The following is a 20999-nucleotide window of genomic DNA, read 5'->3' as shown; positions in this document are numbered from 1 at the left end:
GCTAAAGACATTCTGTAGCATCTTCTGTTGAACTCTGTAATAGTGAGAACATCACTCTATGGACAGAATACTAAATAAATATGTTACTACTGTTTGTATTAACTGGACTTCTTAAACTCATGGTTTGTTTTGCATGTTTGGTTTTTTTTTTTTTTTTCTGTTATTGGATACTTAAAGAGTAATAATACTGAAGATTCCAAAATATGTGTGATTTGAGTCACTAGGTACTAATCTTTATTAGAGACAGAATTAGAAAAAAAAAGATTAAAACACACCCTAAAGCCTCACAGTTGCCTCCTTAGGACAGTTCAGCTTTAGCTAATTTATATGATCACTTTTATCTGTTGTTTGAGGCATTACCCTGCATAAATATGAAATACTGAGAACAGTTGTGGATTTCTAAATAGCTGTCAGGCTGATTTTCAAATCATCAGAAGCTGGGAGAAAGCTTGAGGGATGCTTGCTTATCTCTTGCTTTTTCTAGGACCAGCATGAATTGTTTGTTGTAAATCTTGGTTTAGAGTCTGTTTTCTGAAATAAAGGACTGCATATGGGTTTGGGGTTTTTTTTCTGTCTAGAAGAATGACCAATCCTGTAGAGTGTATGCACACAGAAAATGACACAGTATTGCTGTGCTGGCTTGAAAACTACACTAGAAAATTTTGAAAGTGAGAGGATCTTCCTCTTTAGTACCCCATCTTCATAGAGGAATTTAAAGTTCCAGGCAACTACATGTTGAACTTTACTTCAAATTTTCAAGACATTTGTTTGCAGCTATTGAGGTTTTTCTCCAATCCTCAATCAGATGTAGGCCAGGAATTGAATTTTTTCCTCCTGCTTATCCAGGTACAAATAAATAAGTAATATATGTATATAAAAGAGAGGGAACATACAATAAACTGCTGTGATGACCCATTCAAATAAAAGTTGTGTAGAGGAAAAAAAAAAAAAATTGTTACACTTGGTGATTAGAATTTGTTTGGCGAGTAAAAACAATTAGTTGATGGATCCATATAATTAATTTGAAGAACTTTGTGCAATACTCCTGCAGTAAGTGCTTTTTAGTAAAACATACCAGACAAAATTTTTGCCATACAAAAGTTAATTTATACATTTCCCTTTCCAATATTTAACTTCTTACATGGTTTTCACAGTTTCTTCTAGGCTTCATAAAATTATTTTCTTTTAGCACTAAACTGCCCATTTGTGCTTTAAGTTCAGGGCTTTAAAAATTATTTTATTTTCCTAAATTCACAATTTAAAAGATTCTGTGTAATTAAATACTGAAATTGTATCATAGCATTAACTGCTGTCTACCTTTGCAAAATCAGACAGAAGTAATTATCATGGTAAAATGGATTCTAAAATCATTTATATGATAATATTTTCTTAGGATAATATTGAATTTTATGAAAATAACTTAAAAAGTTGGATTTCAGAGTTAAAAACTTCAAATATGTTGCTATGTTATCAGCTGGTTATGAGAGGATTCTGTACCATATTGGGGAATATTAGCTTTGCAACAGGACACTAAATGTCAATGCAATATAAAACTCTCACAACTGGTGGTTTTTAAAGTTAGTACAATAGACTAATCAAATGAATTACTTTTGTCAACAGCCTAGGAGTAATGAGGATGCTCATCTTGGCTGCTTAAACTGAAACTGAGTTACTGAACTGTATCTTCCTGGTCAGTCCTGGTTCTGTGTGAGTGTTCTAGGCAAAACTAGGGAAAGGAAGATTTATACATTGTTTCTCTGTATTTTCATGCCAGCTGCCATAGAAATGAATGATATAACAGATCCCTAATCTTCACATCCTAAGCAATCCTTAGATGGTGGGGATCTTGAAAGTCTCTTTCCTCTTCTCTAAGTAGTATCTCACAACAGGAGGGATGACTTCATGATGACCCTTAATTAAAGAATAAAAATTTTTGCTTATTTTAACATGATACTGCTATTTGGCAAACATCAGCCACTTCAAATGTAAGAGTATTAAGTGAAATCAAAAGAGGAGAAGCAGCTGTAAAATTTCAACTCAGCACTAGAAGTGAAACAGGTGACTGATGCATCCATGTAATGGTAAATTCTCTTTATTTGAGAGTCAAAATAAGGATTTTGTTTAGGCTGACTTAGGCATCTTTTCCATTTTCTTGGTTTCCCAAGCAAGACAAAATTTCAAAGTCAGAAGAGGTAGGTTTTGTTCCTCAAGATTATGGTTTCAGTAAAATGATTGTGAAGGTATTGATTAGTGGAAACATCACAGAAGATATTTAATACAGTCATGTAACATAACTTTCCTTCAGATAAACTGTGAGTATACCTATAAACATAAATTTCTATCAATAGCCATAGTTGGGATTGTGTATGCTTTCACAGAAAATCCCAGAAACCACAACAACAACTACCCAATATTTCCCTCACAAAAACAACCAACCAGACCAACTAAAATCAAATCCACACTTCCATTATATTTTTGCTTGCAGTAACCAAACTGTAAAAATTTAGACTGAAATATTCCATGAAAGACATTGACTATAGACAGAAATTTTGAAGAACACTCAGTTAAAATACTTCCATTAATGAGTTAAAATACTGTTTTGGAAAAAAAAAAAAAAAAAAGAAAGAGATTAGAGAAAAATCTGTTTTCCATCTCTGTATAATTTAACCTGACAAAACTGACTTTTCTCTAGGCTCATATGTATCTTATCATAGTGTTAAGGATACCTGTTGGCATTCTGAATATCTTATTAAGCAAATAGTTCCATACAAAATGGAAAGAGAATCAAATCAGCCAACCATCTGACAGTATGGAAAATATCTTTGAATAATGATGATAAGATCCTTGCTGAACTTTTCGACAGCAAAATGATAGATGCCTACGCTTGTCTCCATCTATAGCAAAAGTAGTGGCACTTCCAGAGGGTAGATCAACATAACAGAGGTTGGAATGCTGAGTTACAGACTGTGTTTTTTACCTTTGCCAGTTATGTAGCATTTGACTGTGGGAAGTTTGGTGCCCTTAAATTATGGTGGGATATTCAGCAAAAATACACAAATTTCATTTTGGGTTTAGGTTTGGTAGTAGGTTTTTTTGTTTTGTTTTGTTTTGTTTTTTTGGATGATGTATGAGAATTTTTTTTCAATTGTTCCAGGAAGATGTCTAGTTTAGGACACCATCCAAATTCTGGTGGACTTCAGAGACTCTGGATCAGACCTAAGATGTCTGGTCTACATATCTGTTAATCTACTCTGCTTTCTTTCCAACAGTCCCTGTTGAAATACTGTCAAAATGAGGGCTTGTGCCATTCAAAGGGCTCATTCACTGCACTGCTAGACATCTTTTAAAGATTAAATTCATTCCGTGTTGTGCTACCTACAACCCTAACCCAGCCAGTAGTAAATACAGACTATTGAACATATGCTTTCCTGGCGAGCAGTCAGACTGCTTTAGCAGAGATTCTTTTATGCATACCCTCCCTTTTGAGCTAATGGAATAGTGACAACATGTTTTCTAAAGAAAACCTGTGTATGAGAAAATTGCTTAGACATGCATAATCTTTTTTCAAGAAGCTGTCAAGGATTTGTATTGATGCTTGATGGTATGTTATTAACATGCTTACAAAAATAATTTAAAGGCAGTAGAGCAGAGCTGTTTATACTATTTGTGGTAATATTACCATTACTAATTACATTATATTGTAATACTCACTGATATAAATCAACTGCAGGCAATGAAAGGATTAGTGTGGGATGGTATAACAAGCCAAGATTTTAGACCTTTGAGTTCAGTTTGGCATTATCTTACTGAAAAATGTTTTTTCGTTTTCTTGTTTAATGTGAGTGAAACATTTTTGCTGTGCAAATTGCTGCAAAGACAACATTATTTTATTGACTTCTGTTTTAACTTCAGGTCTGGCTTTTGTAGAATCAGAAAAAAAATTAAAGAGCTTGAAGATGATATGTTTTGTTTAAAATGGTAAGTCATGTTTATGAAGAAGCACAAAAGGGAAGGTGTTACTTCTTTTTTTCTCAATATGGCGGTCATGGGTGACAGTAGGATCAATACAGATAAGACATCTTAGGGTATGAATCAGCCTTTAACTCATTAGTGAAACAAATCTGTTAATTGTATTATTATATATGTAATGGGTTAAACCTCAACACAACCCCTTCCTCTCCCTCCAGTATTAATATCAATGTAAGAACTGGGATAAAATCTGTGGCATTCAGAGAGAAGAGAAAATTAAGGTTAGACTTATTAGAAACAAGTTATATGAATAATTGAATAGGAATGTCTGTAACAATGTAGGTTCTTTATGCAAATCTTGACAAACTTTTTTTTTTTTTCAGTTTGTGAGAGGGAAAGCTACTAACAGTGGGCTAAGTCAATCATACCGTAGGCATTGTAATCAGGGTAGCTTCTGAAGTTTCTTTCAAGCATTGCTTTGTTTCTTTGATATCCCGGTGGTCTTCATTAGGATTACTTTATCACTATTCTTTATAGTGAGAAAAATAAACTGATCACGTTTATCTCCTGATTTTCTTCTGACTATTGTCAGAAGTTTGCACTTACTTGTTTTGAATGGCAGCAGTAATCACCTGCATCCCTCCTCCTCAATGAGAGGGTTGCTGCTCTCTTCTTCGTAACAGAGAATTGATGAGAAAGTATGTGTTTATTCCCAGCATGTATTTGAGCTGATAGACTTCATAGGGTTGGAGCCAAAGCATTCAATTGTGGAAAAAAATGAGTGTATTGAACTATAGTGCCATTTTCACAGTTGAATCCCATCCACTTTTGGAATTTTAGCAAAATGTAGCTTTTCTTGACTAAGAAGAGTCTTTCCACCATACTAGAGTCCTCTTCTGAGATGTAAAGGATTGTCCTTTGCACCATAATATGCTGCCTCTGAGAGAAAGTGAGGAAGAAGGATTTCTGCTTTTAAAGAAAGATTAGAAAGATTCTATTCCACTTCTTTTTTTTTTTTTTTTTTGTTGGTTGGTTTGTTGATTGGTTTTTCTGTTTTTGTTTTTAGCATAGTGCCACTTAGCATTTGGAAATCTCTGGAGAGTAAAAAAGTGCGCTCTTTTTTTCTTTCTTTCCCATTACATAGAGTTTGCTAACTTAATACTGCAGCTCCTGAACCAGTCTGTCCCCTGACTGTTGCTGGGGGTGTGTTCATACAACTGACCTTTCTGCAGTTTCACCTGAAGAAAGTTTCACAGTCGTGAGAGGTGATACATAGCCCCTTATCATCCACTTTTTCCAAAATGTATCCACAGAACAGGTGCAGTGCAATGACCATCAGTGCAAAGAACCAATCACTGTTGGTCAGGTAGTGGTTTGGATCTTTGATCTTTTTGACCTTAGAGTTACCAGTAAGTAGTTTACTTGTATTTTTTCATTGATAAATCACATCTACTTTGAGCTAGATTTAAACCACCAATTTATTTCACATAGGGGTAATCCACATAAGCTTAAATGGTGGTCATCTCTTTCTCAGGAACCACACATTATTCTTTGTCTTACACACCCTGTCTTTCCTTTGCCCTTGAGATGAGGGTGGAAGATTTCACAGATGATAATTTAGTAAACACTGAAGAAGTAAACAACCACAGTAATTTGATATTTGCAGGATGATAATATAATCTTTTATGGTTGAAACCAGTTATAAACTGTCATCATTAACAGTCAGTCCAGATCCATTTCAGCCATCAAGATTTGCACTGTACTAGAAATACCAAGAGGTATTTAGTTAATAATTGGATTACGTTGTCCTTATGTGTGGATTGCATCTAGATGTCTGTTCAAAATAAGAGAAGACTTCTGCTGGAATTATATATTCAGTACCTTACATGTGATGAAGTTTACATCTGTCAATGGTCTCACATCAGGAGATCAGCATTAATTAGACATTACATAGACAATAAGTAGAAGAGAGCAATGAATTGACTGTAAAATATGAAAGGTGAACTTGCTCTTATGCTTGCACTGTCTTTGCAGTGTTAATTCCTCCTTACATCTCATTTTAACCATTACTAGTCAAGTATCAGAGACTTACTAAAGGAACCTGGGATAAACGCAGGGGATATGGGTCTGTGAGGCAATGGTGATTGAGAGATGTGATTCTTACAGTAAAATTTTTGATAGCATAAATTACTGCAAATACAGAAATGTGTGGAGGAATGCACATGCTTTGAGAATCAATACTGAATTATAAAGCCTCTTTTTGCTTTCTTCCGATGAGGTAGAATTTCTCTGTCATCTCCAAAACATTTATGTAGCTAGATTTTCTGTGTTCTGTACTCATTGCTAATACCAGTATAGGTAGTTTCCAGACTGGGTTTAAAAAAAAAAGGAAAAAGGCAGTGAAAAATGTACTTCAGTTCTTTATCTGACAAAATGTTCATTTGTCTTTCTAAATACATACTTAATTCCTCACACAGGAAAATAATTGCAAATCTTGTGAACCTTTTAGTTCTAACACTGACATATTCTTACTTGAATTATTCTTCATTCTTTTAAAAAAAGAAAATTACACTTTGCCTTTTAAGGTTTTACTTCATCCTTTAGAAAGTGACTGTTCCTGTGTAGGTTTTTTTGTTGGTTTCGTTTTTGAAAATATGTAAAATTTCTTATCTTTGTAAATTATGTAGTTGCTGCTTTTTCTTTCTGTTGTTTCTTTCCTCTTCCATGATGAGCAACCATCATCAGTAGGTATTATTTATTTAATATTTTTCTATGTGTTTTCAAGTACTGTAAATTACAGCATTTAAACATAAAGACAAGCTGTAGGCAAAAGAATGCTGAAGTAAATTTATACCTGGCCAGCTGGCAAAGCAGAGAACCTAGTGACTTGATGTGGTGCTGCTTCTTCAACTAAGTGTTTACTGTGGAAGTATTTTATGTGTGTGTATTAATGAGTCAAAGTGCAAATCAGTCCATCATCCTTATTTCTCCTTCATTTTGTCATCTGCTGGATCTTTATGTGTTCAATATAATTAAAAGATCAGAAGTTCATTATGCTTGAATTTCTCATAAATGAAGGCAGTGTTACAGAATCTTCACAGATATATAGCATCCTCACAGGAAGATGTAATTCTATGTAAGAATCCATACAGAATTGTATTATTCCATGACTGTATGCTGGTGCAGCAGTCACTCACAGGCTCTCTAAATGAACAATTAAATGCTGTGGTGTCTTGACAGTTTTGTCATATATACGCATTACTGTACTGTTGTTGAAGAAAAAAAAAAAAACAACGGAGATTATCCTTGCTAAGACCTATCAACCATAAATGAGTCTCATAATTTTTCTTAGGACAGTGTTAGTACCACATCATTTGACAGGTTACAGTGTATCTTATTTTTATTTTTATGCAAGGCCCACCTATTCTATTTCAGTGGGAGAAAACTGAGAGGTGGGGTATTGATGCTACCCTCTTAAAGCCATAATAACAGTAAATTCCTTTGAATACAGAATTTTTCGCTAGTTTTCATTGCAAAATGAAGTCTGCAAAATTAAGGGTTTATTGAGGCATACAAGTAATGATTTAATTTTATTCCTCTTAGGCATGTCAGACATATGTTGCAGGTTGTGTGAGCCTCAGTAGGAGAAACAGGCATTGAACGTTAGTCCCTTTCTTGCTGGGAGTGAGACACAGGGCTGTTCAGAGTCCCTTATGTTTTCTTCTATTAGTTTCAGTGAGATTTATCTGCTTAGAAAGTTTGTGTATGTGCATCTCAGTTGTGTAATTCTGACAGCTTGACTTCCACAGGCAATTGTGTAATTTAGACAGCTTAACTTCCATGGGCACTGTCACAACATCTGTCAGAACTGTTGAAAGAGGCCAAAATTAAGTATTAGGTGTCCAGGTAGTCAAGGTTCTTCTGAATCAGGGTTTTACTTGTGAGATTGAGTTAAACTTTTGAGGATAACAAAGTGCAGCAAGCTTTCTTCCTGAGGCAAGGTTATGATTTCTACTGTCTGTAAATTTTAATATATGATCCTAGTGGAAAAGGAGAGGAAAACACCTAAGAAGTTTGATTAATGGAAATAGCTTAGAAAGAGCTAAGTATGAGGACTGATCTCAGAGCTCTTAGGCTGGAAAAAATGTCCCATTAATTTTAGTGGGAGTTTTGACTGCACAAGGACTTTCAAGATCAAGTGCTTTCGTGTTCATTAAAGGATAGAAGGTAATTAGAAATAAAGCGCAGAAAAGATTTTATATAGTACTGCTTTTGTCAGCTGAAAAAATCCATATTATTGTAGGAGTTTTAGGCTAATCTTTTCTCTCCCTTTCTTGCATAAAATGATGACACAGTAGGTTGTTTTCATTACTCTTAGAGGTCTGTGCTTCTATCTGTTCATTTTATTGGGAAAAAGCAATTGGCAAGTTTTTTCTGTTCTCTTCCTTGCTTTGGATCGCAATCTCATCTTTGATGCTGACTTTGTCATTTCCCTCTTCCATCCAAACTGTTTAGCTCAAGATATTCCCATAACATTTTTGTTTGTAAATGTGGGATGATAAATGAAATAAAAAGCTAGTGTGCATTTTGGTTGAAAGATTTTGCTGATGTCAGCTCATGAAATAGAGAAACAGAAAGAAAAAGATAAAACTGTACTAAGTTTTACAGAAACAGATCTTGCATGTTTTATAATACCTTAAATTTTATTGACTTTTCAACACCTTTTAGGGAAGTCATAAATTCTTAAGACCTCATGAATCCAACCCTGTATTTTAAATGTATGGCAGTCATGAACCATTGCAGGAATCATGAATTTAGGTCATCAGCTGATGAGAGTATTTTTTACACTGACCTCAGGGACAAGGGACTCATTTCCTGTTAGAACTTCATTCTTCATAATAATTAAAAATAATATTTATTTTACTTGTATTTTACAACTACTTTTTTTCCTCTCCTCTGTATCAAAACTTTTTTTTTCCTTCAGCCTCAAGCTGTAATTTATTTGTGTGAAGAGAACGATCCAAGTTTAATAGTGGTTGGAATTTCCACTGGAAGACTGAGAGCAGGGATTGCTTTCTGTACAGCTTTCTACCAGCTAGTGCACACAGGGAAGCTGTAAAAAAGAATGGGGAGTCAGAGAAGCTCTTGTGAGTCTGTTGCTTCCCTGGTTCTCTTTCCTGTCCCTGCAATATGTAATGATCTTAGCCAAAAGCATGGGAAAGTGAGGGAGACATATTTCACTTCTGATGTAGCAGTAGTCTGCTTTTTGTAGAAAAAAGGCATTGTATTTTATGATGCCACGAATTTGTCTTTTCAATCTGCAAATTGTTATGTATGTGAATGAGATTTTATCCCTGCTCGTTCCTGTTTTATTTTGATGGTCTCCGTAAGCTTTCAACCAGCTAAGGGGATAGGGGAAACATGCATTATTTGTGATAGAAATTTGTCCTGTAATTCCTTTCCAATTATTTTCAGGAAACTACTTACTATTTCTGCAAAGGTGACATTTCTGTAAAGGTGACTTTCTAAGAAGTAGGGAGGTATTAGGTAATATGGAGTATGCTTTCAAAAACTCATCACTTTATCAAAGTGGATAAAACTGTGCAATATACATTCTAAAAGAGAGCTTGGTCCACAGGGACTCCTTCTTTGCCTTTTAACCAGTTTAATTCTGTTGCCTTTGGGTGAATTGCTCTTCATTTGTACTCATGTAAATGAGGAAAACAATCATATGTAAAATGTCACAGAAAATACAGGCAGATTTTAGAATGAGGTGTTCCCGGTGGCTTTACCTTATTGTTAAACTATCCCTATTAATCTCCATGGATTGCGTAAGTGCCTTTTCATGCAGAGTGTAAGACCAAATAACATTGCTGCTTGTGTAAGACCAAATAACACTTCTGGTTGTCCTAACGCATCTTAATTTGGGGTTTTGTGGATTGGGTTGTTTTGTGGATTTTTTTCCCAATTAAAATTTTAGATGACAAAGAAGGGGCTTCCTAAATTTAGTTGGAAATGTGACTTCAGATATCAGAGGAGAATACTTTTGGTAGGTAAAATACTTAAGACGACTTTCTGCTTTCAAGGGGATTTCTTGAAAAAGCTTTCAGAACTGTGATAGAATTCTCCAAGAACACAGAACTTTTGTGAGACAACCAAGGTAACTGTTGGGAGTACTTTGGAAGAGACGTGTGTTTTCCATTGCAAGTAAAAGTACTATTTGATGTAAAGTGTTCTGAGGATTTTGCTCACTATACAGTGGTAAAGGAGTGGATAAACCATTCTGTACAGAATACTAATGTTCTTTCTGAATATGAGGCACACAGTGCTTGTTTGCAATTTGGGCATATTACTCTACAGAGAATGGATTTGAAATTGTCCGACTTTCCGAAAACATTACTCTTAATGTAATGTTCTCTCTCTGGGAAGCTTTCTTTTCTCAAATAAAATCGAACAGTGTAAAGTGCTGTGCTGTGCTGACACTTGACTTTCTGACTGTCCTTCCGAATGCATGTGTTTTTTTGGCTCAGATAGTTCAGAACTATCGTAGTAGTTTTCTGTTGTTGGGTTAAGTAACCAGATCAGTTCCTCTTGGAATAGGCAGATTTGAAAACACAAATTTAGTAACCTACTGAACTTTCCCTCCACTGTTCTCTTACAGTCATATACACACAGTCTTCATGACTCTAGTCCTTGGAGATGAGATATTTTGGGGTGTGTGAGTATTATACTCAGGAGGGAACCTGAAGTAGTATATAGTGCTATTTATATTCAGCAGTTAGTAACAGAGCATGAACATCCATTAATGCTCCCACTTTAAACACAGCTTTAACTGCAGTTTCAAAGATCTGCTGGTTTTGCTTTTTCAAGTCTCAAGGCTGATTAATAATATCTTAATAAAAAGCTTAATAGTGCATTAAACTAAAAAAGGAGAAAAGTTTCTTCTTATTATGAGACAATTTGGTAGTTCACTAAACAGAAAAATAAAAACCCATCTGAAAATCTGTTGCCTGACTACAACAAAATGTTTCGAAATCAGCTTTCAGAACCCACACTGATGCTTGAAGTAGCATTTTAAATGTTACCGCCCATATGTTTGGTAACACTAGACCATGGCCTCTGGAGTTTGTGAACCCTCATAAAAAGTTATTTATCTGTCTTCAGTAGAAATTTATTCACATTTTGCTTTCTACAGTACCAATATTGGGCCATTTGGGGAGGTGGGTGATCTGAAGATCTGTAGTAAGAATGACACACCTTTTTTATTTAAATATTATTGCTTTTTAGGCACTGAATTTTGGAGATATGCCGAAGTACTTGTGGGAGATTTGGGTACCTGACAAACCATGGGTGGTAAGATACAAGATCCACTGCAATAAATAAAATAAGCATTTAATTTTAAGATAGGCATTTTTGGGTCCTGCTGTCATTGAATTCAAAGGACCAAACTCCTGCAGGGCTCTTAAGTGCAGTACTGCAAATGTATGCAAGTGTGTTTCCATTCCTTTCAATATTGTCAGTCTAGTGCAAAGCTGAAGTAATGCCTGTAGTGAACTAGAACTGTGCAGTAGCATCTGACAGGGGGAAGAGAGACTTTCTCAGCTGAAGTTTATAATAAGGCCATTTCTCTTATCTTTACTCAGACAAGCGAGTGGTTAGTTACTGCCTCTCAGAGCAATTAATGACTCACAGCCGGACCTACTGAACAGTACCCCTCTCCAGACATCCTCTTGAAAGTCTTGTGTAACAAACTTCCTTCTGGACTCCAACCCAGTAAGCCAGTGAAATAACAATCTCCTTTTGAGCACTATGTGTACTTCTCAGAAAATTAGTCTGGCAGATGCTGTCTGTCCTCCACTCTCAGAGTCAGGAATCAGAGAAGAACTGGAGTTCAATGCTTTGATTTCTAAAGCCCGGCATTCAGGAAGAGCCATGGTCTGTTCAGATATGTACTTTTTTTGCAGAAATGCAGTCTAATCTGTTAGTTTCCGCACTGCATTTTTGTGCGAAGTAAAGGACTGTAGAATCTGTCCACTACATGTATTTTTTAGGAGAGTCTCTCCAAAACTAATACCAGAAAACTCCATGTAGGAATTCAAAACTTTCTAGTGTTTTAAAGGTTGAAAGAAATAAATGCAATTTAAATTTAATTGTATCTTATTATATATTTAATTACATTTGTTCAACTATTTAAACTATAAATTTACAGTAAAGTGTCATTTCCTTCATAATATAGGTCTCATTTCCCAAAGCTAAACACTTTTTGGCATTTTCTTTAAGCTACATCAGAAGAAAATTTTGTGGAAATTGGAGCTTCCTGTATCAGATTATAAATTTAAAACTACATTTTCTAACTACCTACTGGATATTTGGCTTTTTAGCCTTAGTAGTAGCATATTTTAGCTTCAGTGTAGGCGTTTCAGACACAAGGGGATTACTTTCATTTTTTTAGTGTAAAATACTTTGAATAAACTTTGTTGAATCTCTATTAGTGTACTATAAAATTGATCTAGATTAAAAACCCCTAGATACCTGTCTCCTTTCTATTTATAGAGAATTCAGTGATTACAAATTAATTGATTACCACACGAATTTTGAAGGAAATTGTCAGTAAAAAAAGGCATTAGACACAGTTGAAGCTAAGTAATTTAAAGTGAACACAGTAATAAGTGGGATTCACAGATGGACTAGACGATCAGTGTAGGTCTTTTCCAACTGAAATATTTTATTCCATTCTATTTAGCGCCCAACACTAGAAATCTATGTGCCTATAGCTGTTTATAAATTCTTATTACAGCAATAGATAATGGTTGGACCACACCGAGGTGGATTCAGGCAATGGAACACCATGTGAGACTAAACATGCACACACGTTCTTTGCTCAGCTTTGGTGTATCTCGTTTTGTATTGGTACTGGGTGCAGTGTTTTAGCAGAAGCTGTCAAGCTTATGTTTCATTGTATATTAATGTTAAAATAAAGAGTTGTAGTGTACTCATTTATTTAAATCTAAGAGCAATGTATATGTAATGTTTCATGGTCAAGTCCATTTTTGAGGGAAGGTATATTGTTCTATACATCTCATTGCAAAAGTGCAAACACATGATAGGGAAATGTATTTCAGGAATTTGGATGTTAATTACCAGAAAGTAAGTACTAAAATAACTAAACAGGAAGAAAGTTCTAAGCTTTTAAGATAATTTCTGGAACATTTTATGTAACTGTCTCAACCTTTCCCTAAGAATTGTCTTTGTCAGACAAATTTTTTTCAGCTAGGTTCAATACTTCAAGATATTTCCACAAATGAGTGAAATATTTCCCATTCTTGTTATAGGTTTTAAAAAATGGAAAAAGTTATTCTCTTTACCAGCTGATAGTGGGCATGGAAAACCTTTGGCTTTTGTTTTTTTTTTTTTTAATAGCTGACAACAGTAGTCTGCTTAATCTGTTTAATTAAGGCTTCTTTTCTGTGCCTGTGAATGTTAGGCTTTGAAAAAATCCTCCAAGCTGTTACTTATGTAAAGAAATTTAGGTATTTTACTATATTTTTATCATTTTAATATTGACAGGCATTCACAGTCTGAGAAATATCTAAGTAATGTTGATGATATGTAGAGTGAATGAGGACTGTGCATTTTGCAATGCATTATTGAGTATGAATAAAGTTGTTTTGTATTCTTGCTTTTTTAAAAAACAGCTGAATTACCTGGGAGTACTTTGCACATCTAAGTAGCAATTATACAGCCTCTTTCTCGGCAAAGCAAATCTCCATTAACATTGAATCTAACAGAATGAAAAAAAAGAGCCTTAAAACAAGTTTCAGACCTAATGGGTTTTCTATTTCTTGAAGCTCAATTTCAGTCATTTCAGCCTCTAGTATTTGTGGTAGATGGTCCTAAATACTAGATGCTGAAACTCTTAGGTTACTGTCTCATGTAGGTGATAAGCACCAGTGCAGACAGCATGATTTTGTGGGGGAGCTGGGCGGGGGTGGGATGGATGCAGGAATGGAAACAGAGCACTCAGTGATGAATAATCTAAAATGTATTTAGGATGTGGGAGAGATGAGAGTGTGTGGATAGCACTTCGTCTTTTAATAAGTCTATTCTACAACAGACACATGTACAACAGACACACACCCACACACCAGTTAAAGCTGCATTTCCTTCAGCCCAATTCAAACCAGCGTGCAGGGGTACAGGACAACACACTCAACTGCACATCCTGTCTGGACCCTAGTTGTCAGCTGGACTCCTGTGTGCGTGGTTCAGGCTCAGTCTTTTTGTGGGATGCTGGATGCCCATGGATGTGTTCACTCATGAGGAGTTACTGTCTTAACTGTGGATTTATAAATCATACTGCTGGTGTGAGCCACTAGAAGCTTCACCAGTGAGCCTCACCTGTCGCATGGCTTCAGACCAATGTCCTTGATATCATCCGTATGTAAGGCCAGCTAGCAGTTGTCACGGAGGTTATTATCACTCTGTTTTCCCAACCCAAATCTGTTACTAATAGTGAAGTCAGCAACAATTACGTAACAGAGTTCAGCTAGTGCAGCTTTGTCTTACTTAAAAGGTTAATTTGGTTATTTGCAGACGGGCAATTGTAGTCGTGGTTCCATTTATCTAAGCTGTGCTTTTGGGCAAATTCTTATCTTGTGTCATGTGATCAAAACAATCCATTCTAGGAATATGATGGTACTTTGGCACTGACAACATTAACATCTGTTCCTTGGGGGTGGAAATACTGCTTCCCACCCCAGCATATTAATACACAAATCTGGGAGTATGCTTGTATAGGAGGGAGAAAAAAAAAAAACAAACTCAAAAGCAGAAAGAAGGTTTCTGGAGGACATACTATGAGCAAGAATCTTGTGACTGAGCTTGACCTAAATTAACAGAATCTTTCTTTGAGAGAGGAAAGAGATGCAGACTCTAGGAAATGGGCTAAGGTTAAAGGAAAGAATCCAAGACCATTCAAATATCTCACTTGACTATGTACTGCATAAATGACTTGATTTCCAAACAGTATATTGTGGAGGAATATTTTTTTCCCTGTAAAAAGAAAGAAACAAACAAGCAAACAAAAAACCTAAAAAAACCACACTTTTTTTTCTGCTGTTCAAGCTAGATGACAACAATTATTTGAGTCAGGATTCTGAAAAATTGAATGTTCTGTACATTTTAACTTCTGGAGTCTGTGTATACAGCTATTGTTATTAACCTTGGCAGAAGTTTTCACAGTTTTTATTTTGTTCTGATCATAACTCTTTATGCCTATTAACTGATAAAGGAAGTACCTTAATGTGGAGGCAATTCAGGAATGTTGGACAAACAGCCATCTTCTTTGTAATTAGATTGTTTTATGTCTTTGTTTTCAAAAGTAAGCTTCTTTGCAGTTTAGAACTGTCAGTAAAATTGCTTGGGAAAGACCTCTTTCAAACGAATCTAAGTAGATGCTGGTAGAAGCACTGCTCTTCTGTCTCAAATGTGAAGTGAAACTGAATCACCTCAGGTTTATACAAAAAAAAAGTCTACATAAATAACTTGACTTCATTTCTCTCCGTAATTGGTAACATGCAATGTACGATTCTCATTTTTGATTCACCCCACTGGTGTCTACACCTCCCCTTAGGGATCCAAGCTGTTTTCCTCTCTTGCTGTAATTGAAACCAAACTTGTTGCAGTCTGTAATTGATAGTGAATCTAACCATCTAATGTTTTATATGAGACAGATGCACAGCAGAAGCACATGAAGCAGCATATGGAAAAGCAAGTGCCCTACTGGGGCGAAGATAGATCCATTCTTGTTTTGTTAAACAATATTCCAATACTTTGATCAACTAGTTCACCTACATTTCAGTAAGTAAAGAGATATGTGTAGAAAATTTGGAGTATATGTATTGATACAACAGGTTACACCACATCTTTCAGCCCTCATGAAAAACTGTACTTCTACTCTCTCATATATTTGCTTTGCCTGCTCTTTTCTCTTGAGATGTTAAAGAAAAGTATTCTAGTTTCTGTCTCACTGTTGTTATGACAGGTCTAATGGCTCATAAGGGAATGTAAATCTAGATGCTCTCTCTCACTCTTGTTTTGGCATCTAGTGCAAATCATAATCTGGTATAAGGAATGCATCTTTTTGTCTCTGGGTGAAGACATTTGCTAAAAATCTGCCATTGGAAGCAGGATGCTGCTGTCTATCAGCAATACGTAATATTTTTCTGTTTTTCTTTCTCTCTTTAGTCATATAATGTTTCCATTCTTAGTGAGTAAAAGAATAATACCCTATATCTCGCTTTCTCTCTCTCTCTTGTATATAAGGGGAAAGACAGCCAGTCATGAATGTTACATTAAGTAGTACCTTAATATTTTAAAACATATGGGCTTTTCTATGTTTCCCTCCCCCCCCCCCCCCCCCCTCCCCTCTGTTTGGGAATCTACTCTAGTTTCTACACTGGGAGGGTTATATAGTTTTAATAGCATTCTTCTATCTCTGGTTTCTCTTTGTGACACAACATACTGTAATTAAATATAGAACTAAAGAGAAGTTGTAGGTTAATAATAACTGTGTTTGCTGATGGAGTTCTTGAGATATTTTGAGGTATATTTTCTTAGCAGAAATAATTTAATAGTCCCCTTTTTGGATTTCCTCATATCTGGTTTTGAAAGGAGCCTCACATGCTCCTTACAGTGCTACTGATAACAAGGTGTTACCAGCACATCTGAGTCAGGCAGACTAAAGCTTTGAGCTATTGCATCTGTAACTAAGATTGAAGACATAGCTTAAGTCAAAAATCACACTTATTCTGTAATGCTTCTAACCCTAAAGATCTTGTCCTGTGTAAAGTTCAGCAGGATTTCTCCCGGGGTAGCAAAGTTCCTTTAGGTATATCTAAATAAATATTAGCTTTCTGGTGAATGCTTATAAAGAGATTTGGAGGAAAGCTAGTTATTCTGTAACTCCTCAGATAATACCTGGTTTCTCAGGGATCTGAGAAAAAATAGAGGAGGAATTAACTTCTTTACTCTGTTCACAATCACAGTGGAGATTATTCTCATTAAATATTTATCCATCATGGAGGAGGAAGAGAGTTGAGTAATCAAACAGTTGGTGTTAATTTAAATGTCAAACCACAATTAGAAAAAAACATCCTTGTAATCAAATTTTATTGTGGTTTCCCAATCTGTGCTCTGAAAATATCCTTCACTCGAGGATTTCCACTCTCAGAGAAAAGAGAGGAGAGTACAATATGGATTTTGACTCAATTGACTCGAATGACTCAAATTTCCTGAACTTTTTCCTCTTTTGAAAATTCCATAAACTTTATGTGACTCAGTAATCCTTTCACAAGGTTAACTTGAGGCTGTTATTTCTTGCCAATAGATTTTCCTCCAACTTGATCAGCCCCTATCCTGAAAGGATTCTGTGTTTGCCACTGCTGCACTTGAGATACCTGTTGACAATTTATCCAGCTTGTCAAGCTTTCTCTGAATAGGAGCGAAGACTTCCAGCATGCAGAGTGCTTTCCCCCAGCTTGGTGTCATCTGCAAACTTGCAGAGGATACCTGCCTCGTGATCCAGCTTATTAATGAATGCATCACCTGCAAAGGCATCATTAGCCCCATTAATCATCCCTATAAACAAGATGCCATTGGAACTATTTGAACTTGGCAGTCAAAGTAATTTTTCCAGACACCTGGTAGTCCATCCACCCAAAACATATTTTGACCAATTTGTTAGTGTGGATAAAATAAAATAAAATATTAAAAAAGCATAACTAAGATCAAGGTGGCCCTTTTTCACCAAGGCAGCAATCTCATCACAGAAGACAGACAGGTTGGTAAAGCATGTTTCGCCCTTGGTAAATGCATGTAGGATCTCCTCCTACTCTGTGCCTGGGTGTAGCTTCCAGGAGGTTTTTTTTGAGCAGTGAGACTAGAGTGACTGACCTGCAGTTCCTCCAATAATCCTTCTCCATTTTTGCAGAAGTGGGCAATTTTTCCATTTTTTCAGAAACCTACCCTAAAGACCCAGAGTTTTGTAGAGCCATAAACAGTGGCTGATGTCCCATACATTTAATTGGTTTCTGCCTCAGTCTTCTACTGGGAATAATTCTTGAGTCTCCTAGACCCTGGCACAGGCTCAGAGGAACTGGGAGGTTTGACACAGTCATTACCACTGGAAACTGAAGAAAAGAAGGCATCTATTACCTCAGCTTTTTCTATGTTCTTTGCCACAAGGTTTCCTACAGCTTGAGTGATGGCCCCACATTTTCCTTTGCCCTCTTTTTGCTGATAGTGTAACTTTCTTTTTATGCATCGTAGTCCTCACTAGTATCAACTCTAAGGCAGTATTGGCTTTTGTAATTCAGCTGAGCACAGTCAGGATTTCCCCGTTATCCACACTGACCTTACGCTGTGCCTGTTAGACTTCCTGGGCCTCACACTGGACTTCTCCTGTGCTTTGTAGAAGTTGTCACTGATGTTCAGTCAGCTCTCCCAAGCATCTTTACCTTCCAGGGCAATCCCATTAGACTCCCACCAAGCAGACTCCTAACAAGTTTAAGTTTAAATCTACTTTTCTAAAGGTTTGTAATTTTTTTTTTTCCTTTTGAGTAATAGTTTCAACTGTATATATTCTGGTCAGTTTGTCAGACCACCTGTACACTTGTATCAAACAAAGCCAATTCTTGGTGCTAGCCAGAAGGCTCTTTAAATTTTAGGACTCTACCGCTTTACCCTTTCAGAAGATGTTGAAAGTTTTTGTTGTCTCCTCTGAAAACCACCCTTGTGGTGGCTGGTTGGCCTGTGGTACAAAAGACAGAGAAAATAATTGGGTAAGAGAGTCACTAGTACCAGAGAGTTCTGTCTCAGGGTGAGAAGAGAAGCCTCCCAGGATGCATTGTTCTGTTATGGTAGTCTACCCCAGTTCTGCTTCCCTGGTTGGCTGTTGGCCGCCCAGCCCCCTTGCTACCTTATATGTTTCATATCCCAGAAAGTTCTCCACTCCAAGTTCCTTCATTGGCCTTTGCCCCTTGCCACTCCCCCAGAGCTCCCCCATTGCTTCCCATTCCCTAGTCCCGCCTTTGTACCGGCCCCATGCCCTCAGATCATCGGTCTCTGGTGCTTGCCCCACTCCCGTACTTAAACCTGGACCCTGCCTTGTTTGTCTGTCTTTGCCTCTGGAATCCTTCACAGTGTGGAAGCAATAAGCTGCTTCTGTGGAAATCTATGCAAAGATCCTTCCTGCCTCTTTGCTGCCGACCCATATTACTGAAGCTGTCAGTGCGTTTGTGCGTGCACGCGTGTGCGAGTGTGTGCAGCTGATCCTGCTGAGCAGCTTCGCTTTGGAGATGCTTCTGAGAGATCGCAAAACCTCGCGCTCCAGCACAGAAGCTGCAGAGCCCGAGACAGCAATACACCCTTGTGATTGTGATGCTTCCCCAAGTTTTCTAAAGGAGGCTTTATTTCCTCTTCTTGATCAATCAGTCATTATCAGACACTTGTCACTACACCAAGCCTGATCTTGATCCGTTAGTTCTGGGGTTGTTAGTCACCTGCTCCAGTGCAAATCTCCAAGAACTCAAACTGTCCATGTGCATAGAGTGCAACCTCTCCTCCTCACTTGTCCTGCGGAGCACGTATGGACTCCCTGTGATTGTTTTCAACTCCACATTTGTTTGTGTACGTATTTAGGGTGAGCCCTTGAGTTGCACTGTGTTCACAGAGTATCGACCCCTGTGTGTTATGCTTGTGCCTGACACGTTTTCCCTTTGTCCTATCCCTCCTCTAAGTCTCAGATCACTTTTCCACCATCTCTAGATGTTTGAAATGCTTTTCACTAGATTATCAAGCTTCTCTGCAAGAGTCTCTTAAAGGCTGAGTCTTGGCCCACTTTATTAAATATGACACAGAAATATTTTGGCATGTATGTTTAACATGTGCATACAGAATAGCTATGCATATATTTGGTGTCTCTCCATGCTTAAATACTGTATGAAAGTTCATGAAGAGAACAGACACTTTGTGTATATTTTTCTGCATTTGTGCACAGCAGGGGAAAGAGGAGAATGTAAGAAACTTCCTAAAGTACTGAATAATTATCTTTTTGATTTGGTGTATTGCCTTCAGCTTTTTATCTCCTACATGACTTACTGGCAGTCTTTCAATACGATTTTTCAAATGGTACAATGTGTTTTTGGTTTTTTAAACATCATTGAAATGAGAAGCAGAAAACAGTCATACATATGCGTGGCCAATTTGATGGTGATGATTTATTCTTCTTTGTAAAGAAAGTGTTGAAATGTTTTGGAAAGGCTGGTCCTGTACAGGGATTCAAAACACAGGACTTAAACAGATTCAATGTTCGTATTCTTTTCTTCTAGAACTCTAATCATATATAAAATAAATTTTAAAAATCATCAGCATGTAGTATTCTAAACAGATTTGACATGTAGTACTGAATTCTGCTATCAAAAAAGACATTTTTACATATTCCCACAGATTTATTTTCTTTAAAAGCAGTTTTTCTTGGTGGGGAAAAAAAAAAAAAGGTATCTGAGTATTTTATGGAAGATGTATCTATTATTTTATATTACTAAGATGTCTGTCTTTTCTGGTAAGTGGGGTGCCACAGAGGTTATCTAAGTGGGGTTTTTTGATAGTATATTTGTATGAGAAGTCTCTTGGACATTCCTGAGTTTATACCACTCTATGCTATTTTGTTTCCTTAAACTAATAATTATCATTGTAGGTGGGAGAGATGAGGAAGTATTCATGAGAACAGTTGTTCACAAGTTTTCTTCACCTGTCCAATGCCTAATAAAGTAAAACTGATTTCGACACTGGAGGAAATTTTCCAGTCGCATTTTTCCTCGGAGGAGGAGAGAATTAAAAAGAACATTATGTTACAGAATTCAAAAATTTTATGACTTAGTGTTAAATGTAAAGGTGAAGTAGGATAAAAATAGACTATAAATGTGATTCACGATAATAACAATTTTAATCTTTTAGTGGGGGGGACAGAG

The 20999-nt window shown here is 36.4% G+C and overlaps 1 protein-coding gene across 7 annotated transcripts in view; it reads left to right on the top strand.

Moving 5' to 3' along the window:
• PCDH9 (protocadherin 9) overlaps nt 1–20999 on the top strand; it is a 684038-nt gene that overhangs the window by 288573 nt on the left and 374466 nt on the right. For 4 of the 7 annotated variants that reach the window (XM_048295526.1, XM_048295523.1, XM_048295524.1 and 1 more), the window contains exon 3: nt 11257–11322. The exons of the other annotated variants lie outside the window; for them this stretch is intronic. In XM_048295526.1, the coding sequence (XP_048151483.1) occupies nt 11257–11322 (66 nt within the window). The remainder of the gene's footprint in view (nt 1–11256; nt 11323–20999) is intronic. 7 annotated transcript variants of the gene reach the window in all.

Source organism: Corvus hawaiiensis, chromosome 2 (assembly GCF_020740725.1).
Source record: "Corvus hawaiiensis isolate bCorHaw1 chromosome 2, bCorHaw1.pri.cur, whole genome shotgun sequence".
Taxonomy (NCBI): Eukaryota; Metazoa; Chordata; class Aves; order Passeriformes; family Corvidae; genus Corvus; species Corvus hawaiiensis.
The sequence above is the reverse complement of the archived record's forward strand: the minus strand, read 5'-3'. Positions and strand labels throughout refer to the sequence as shown.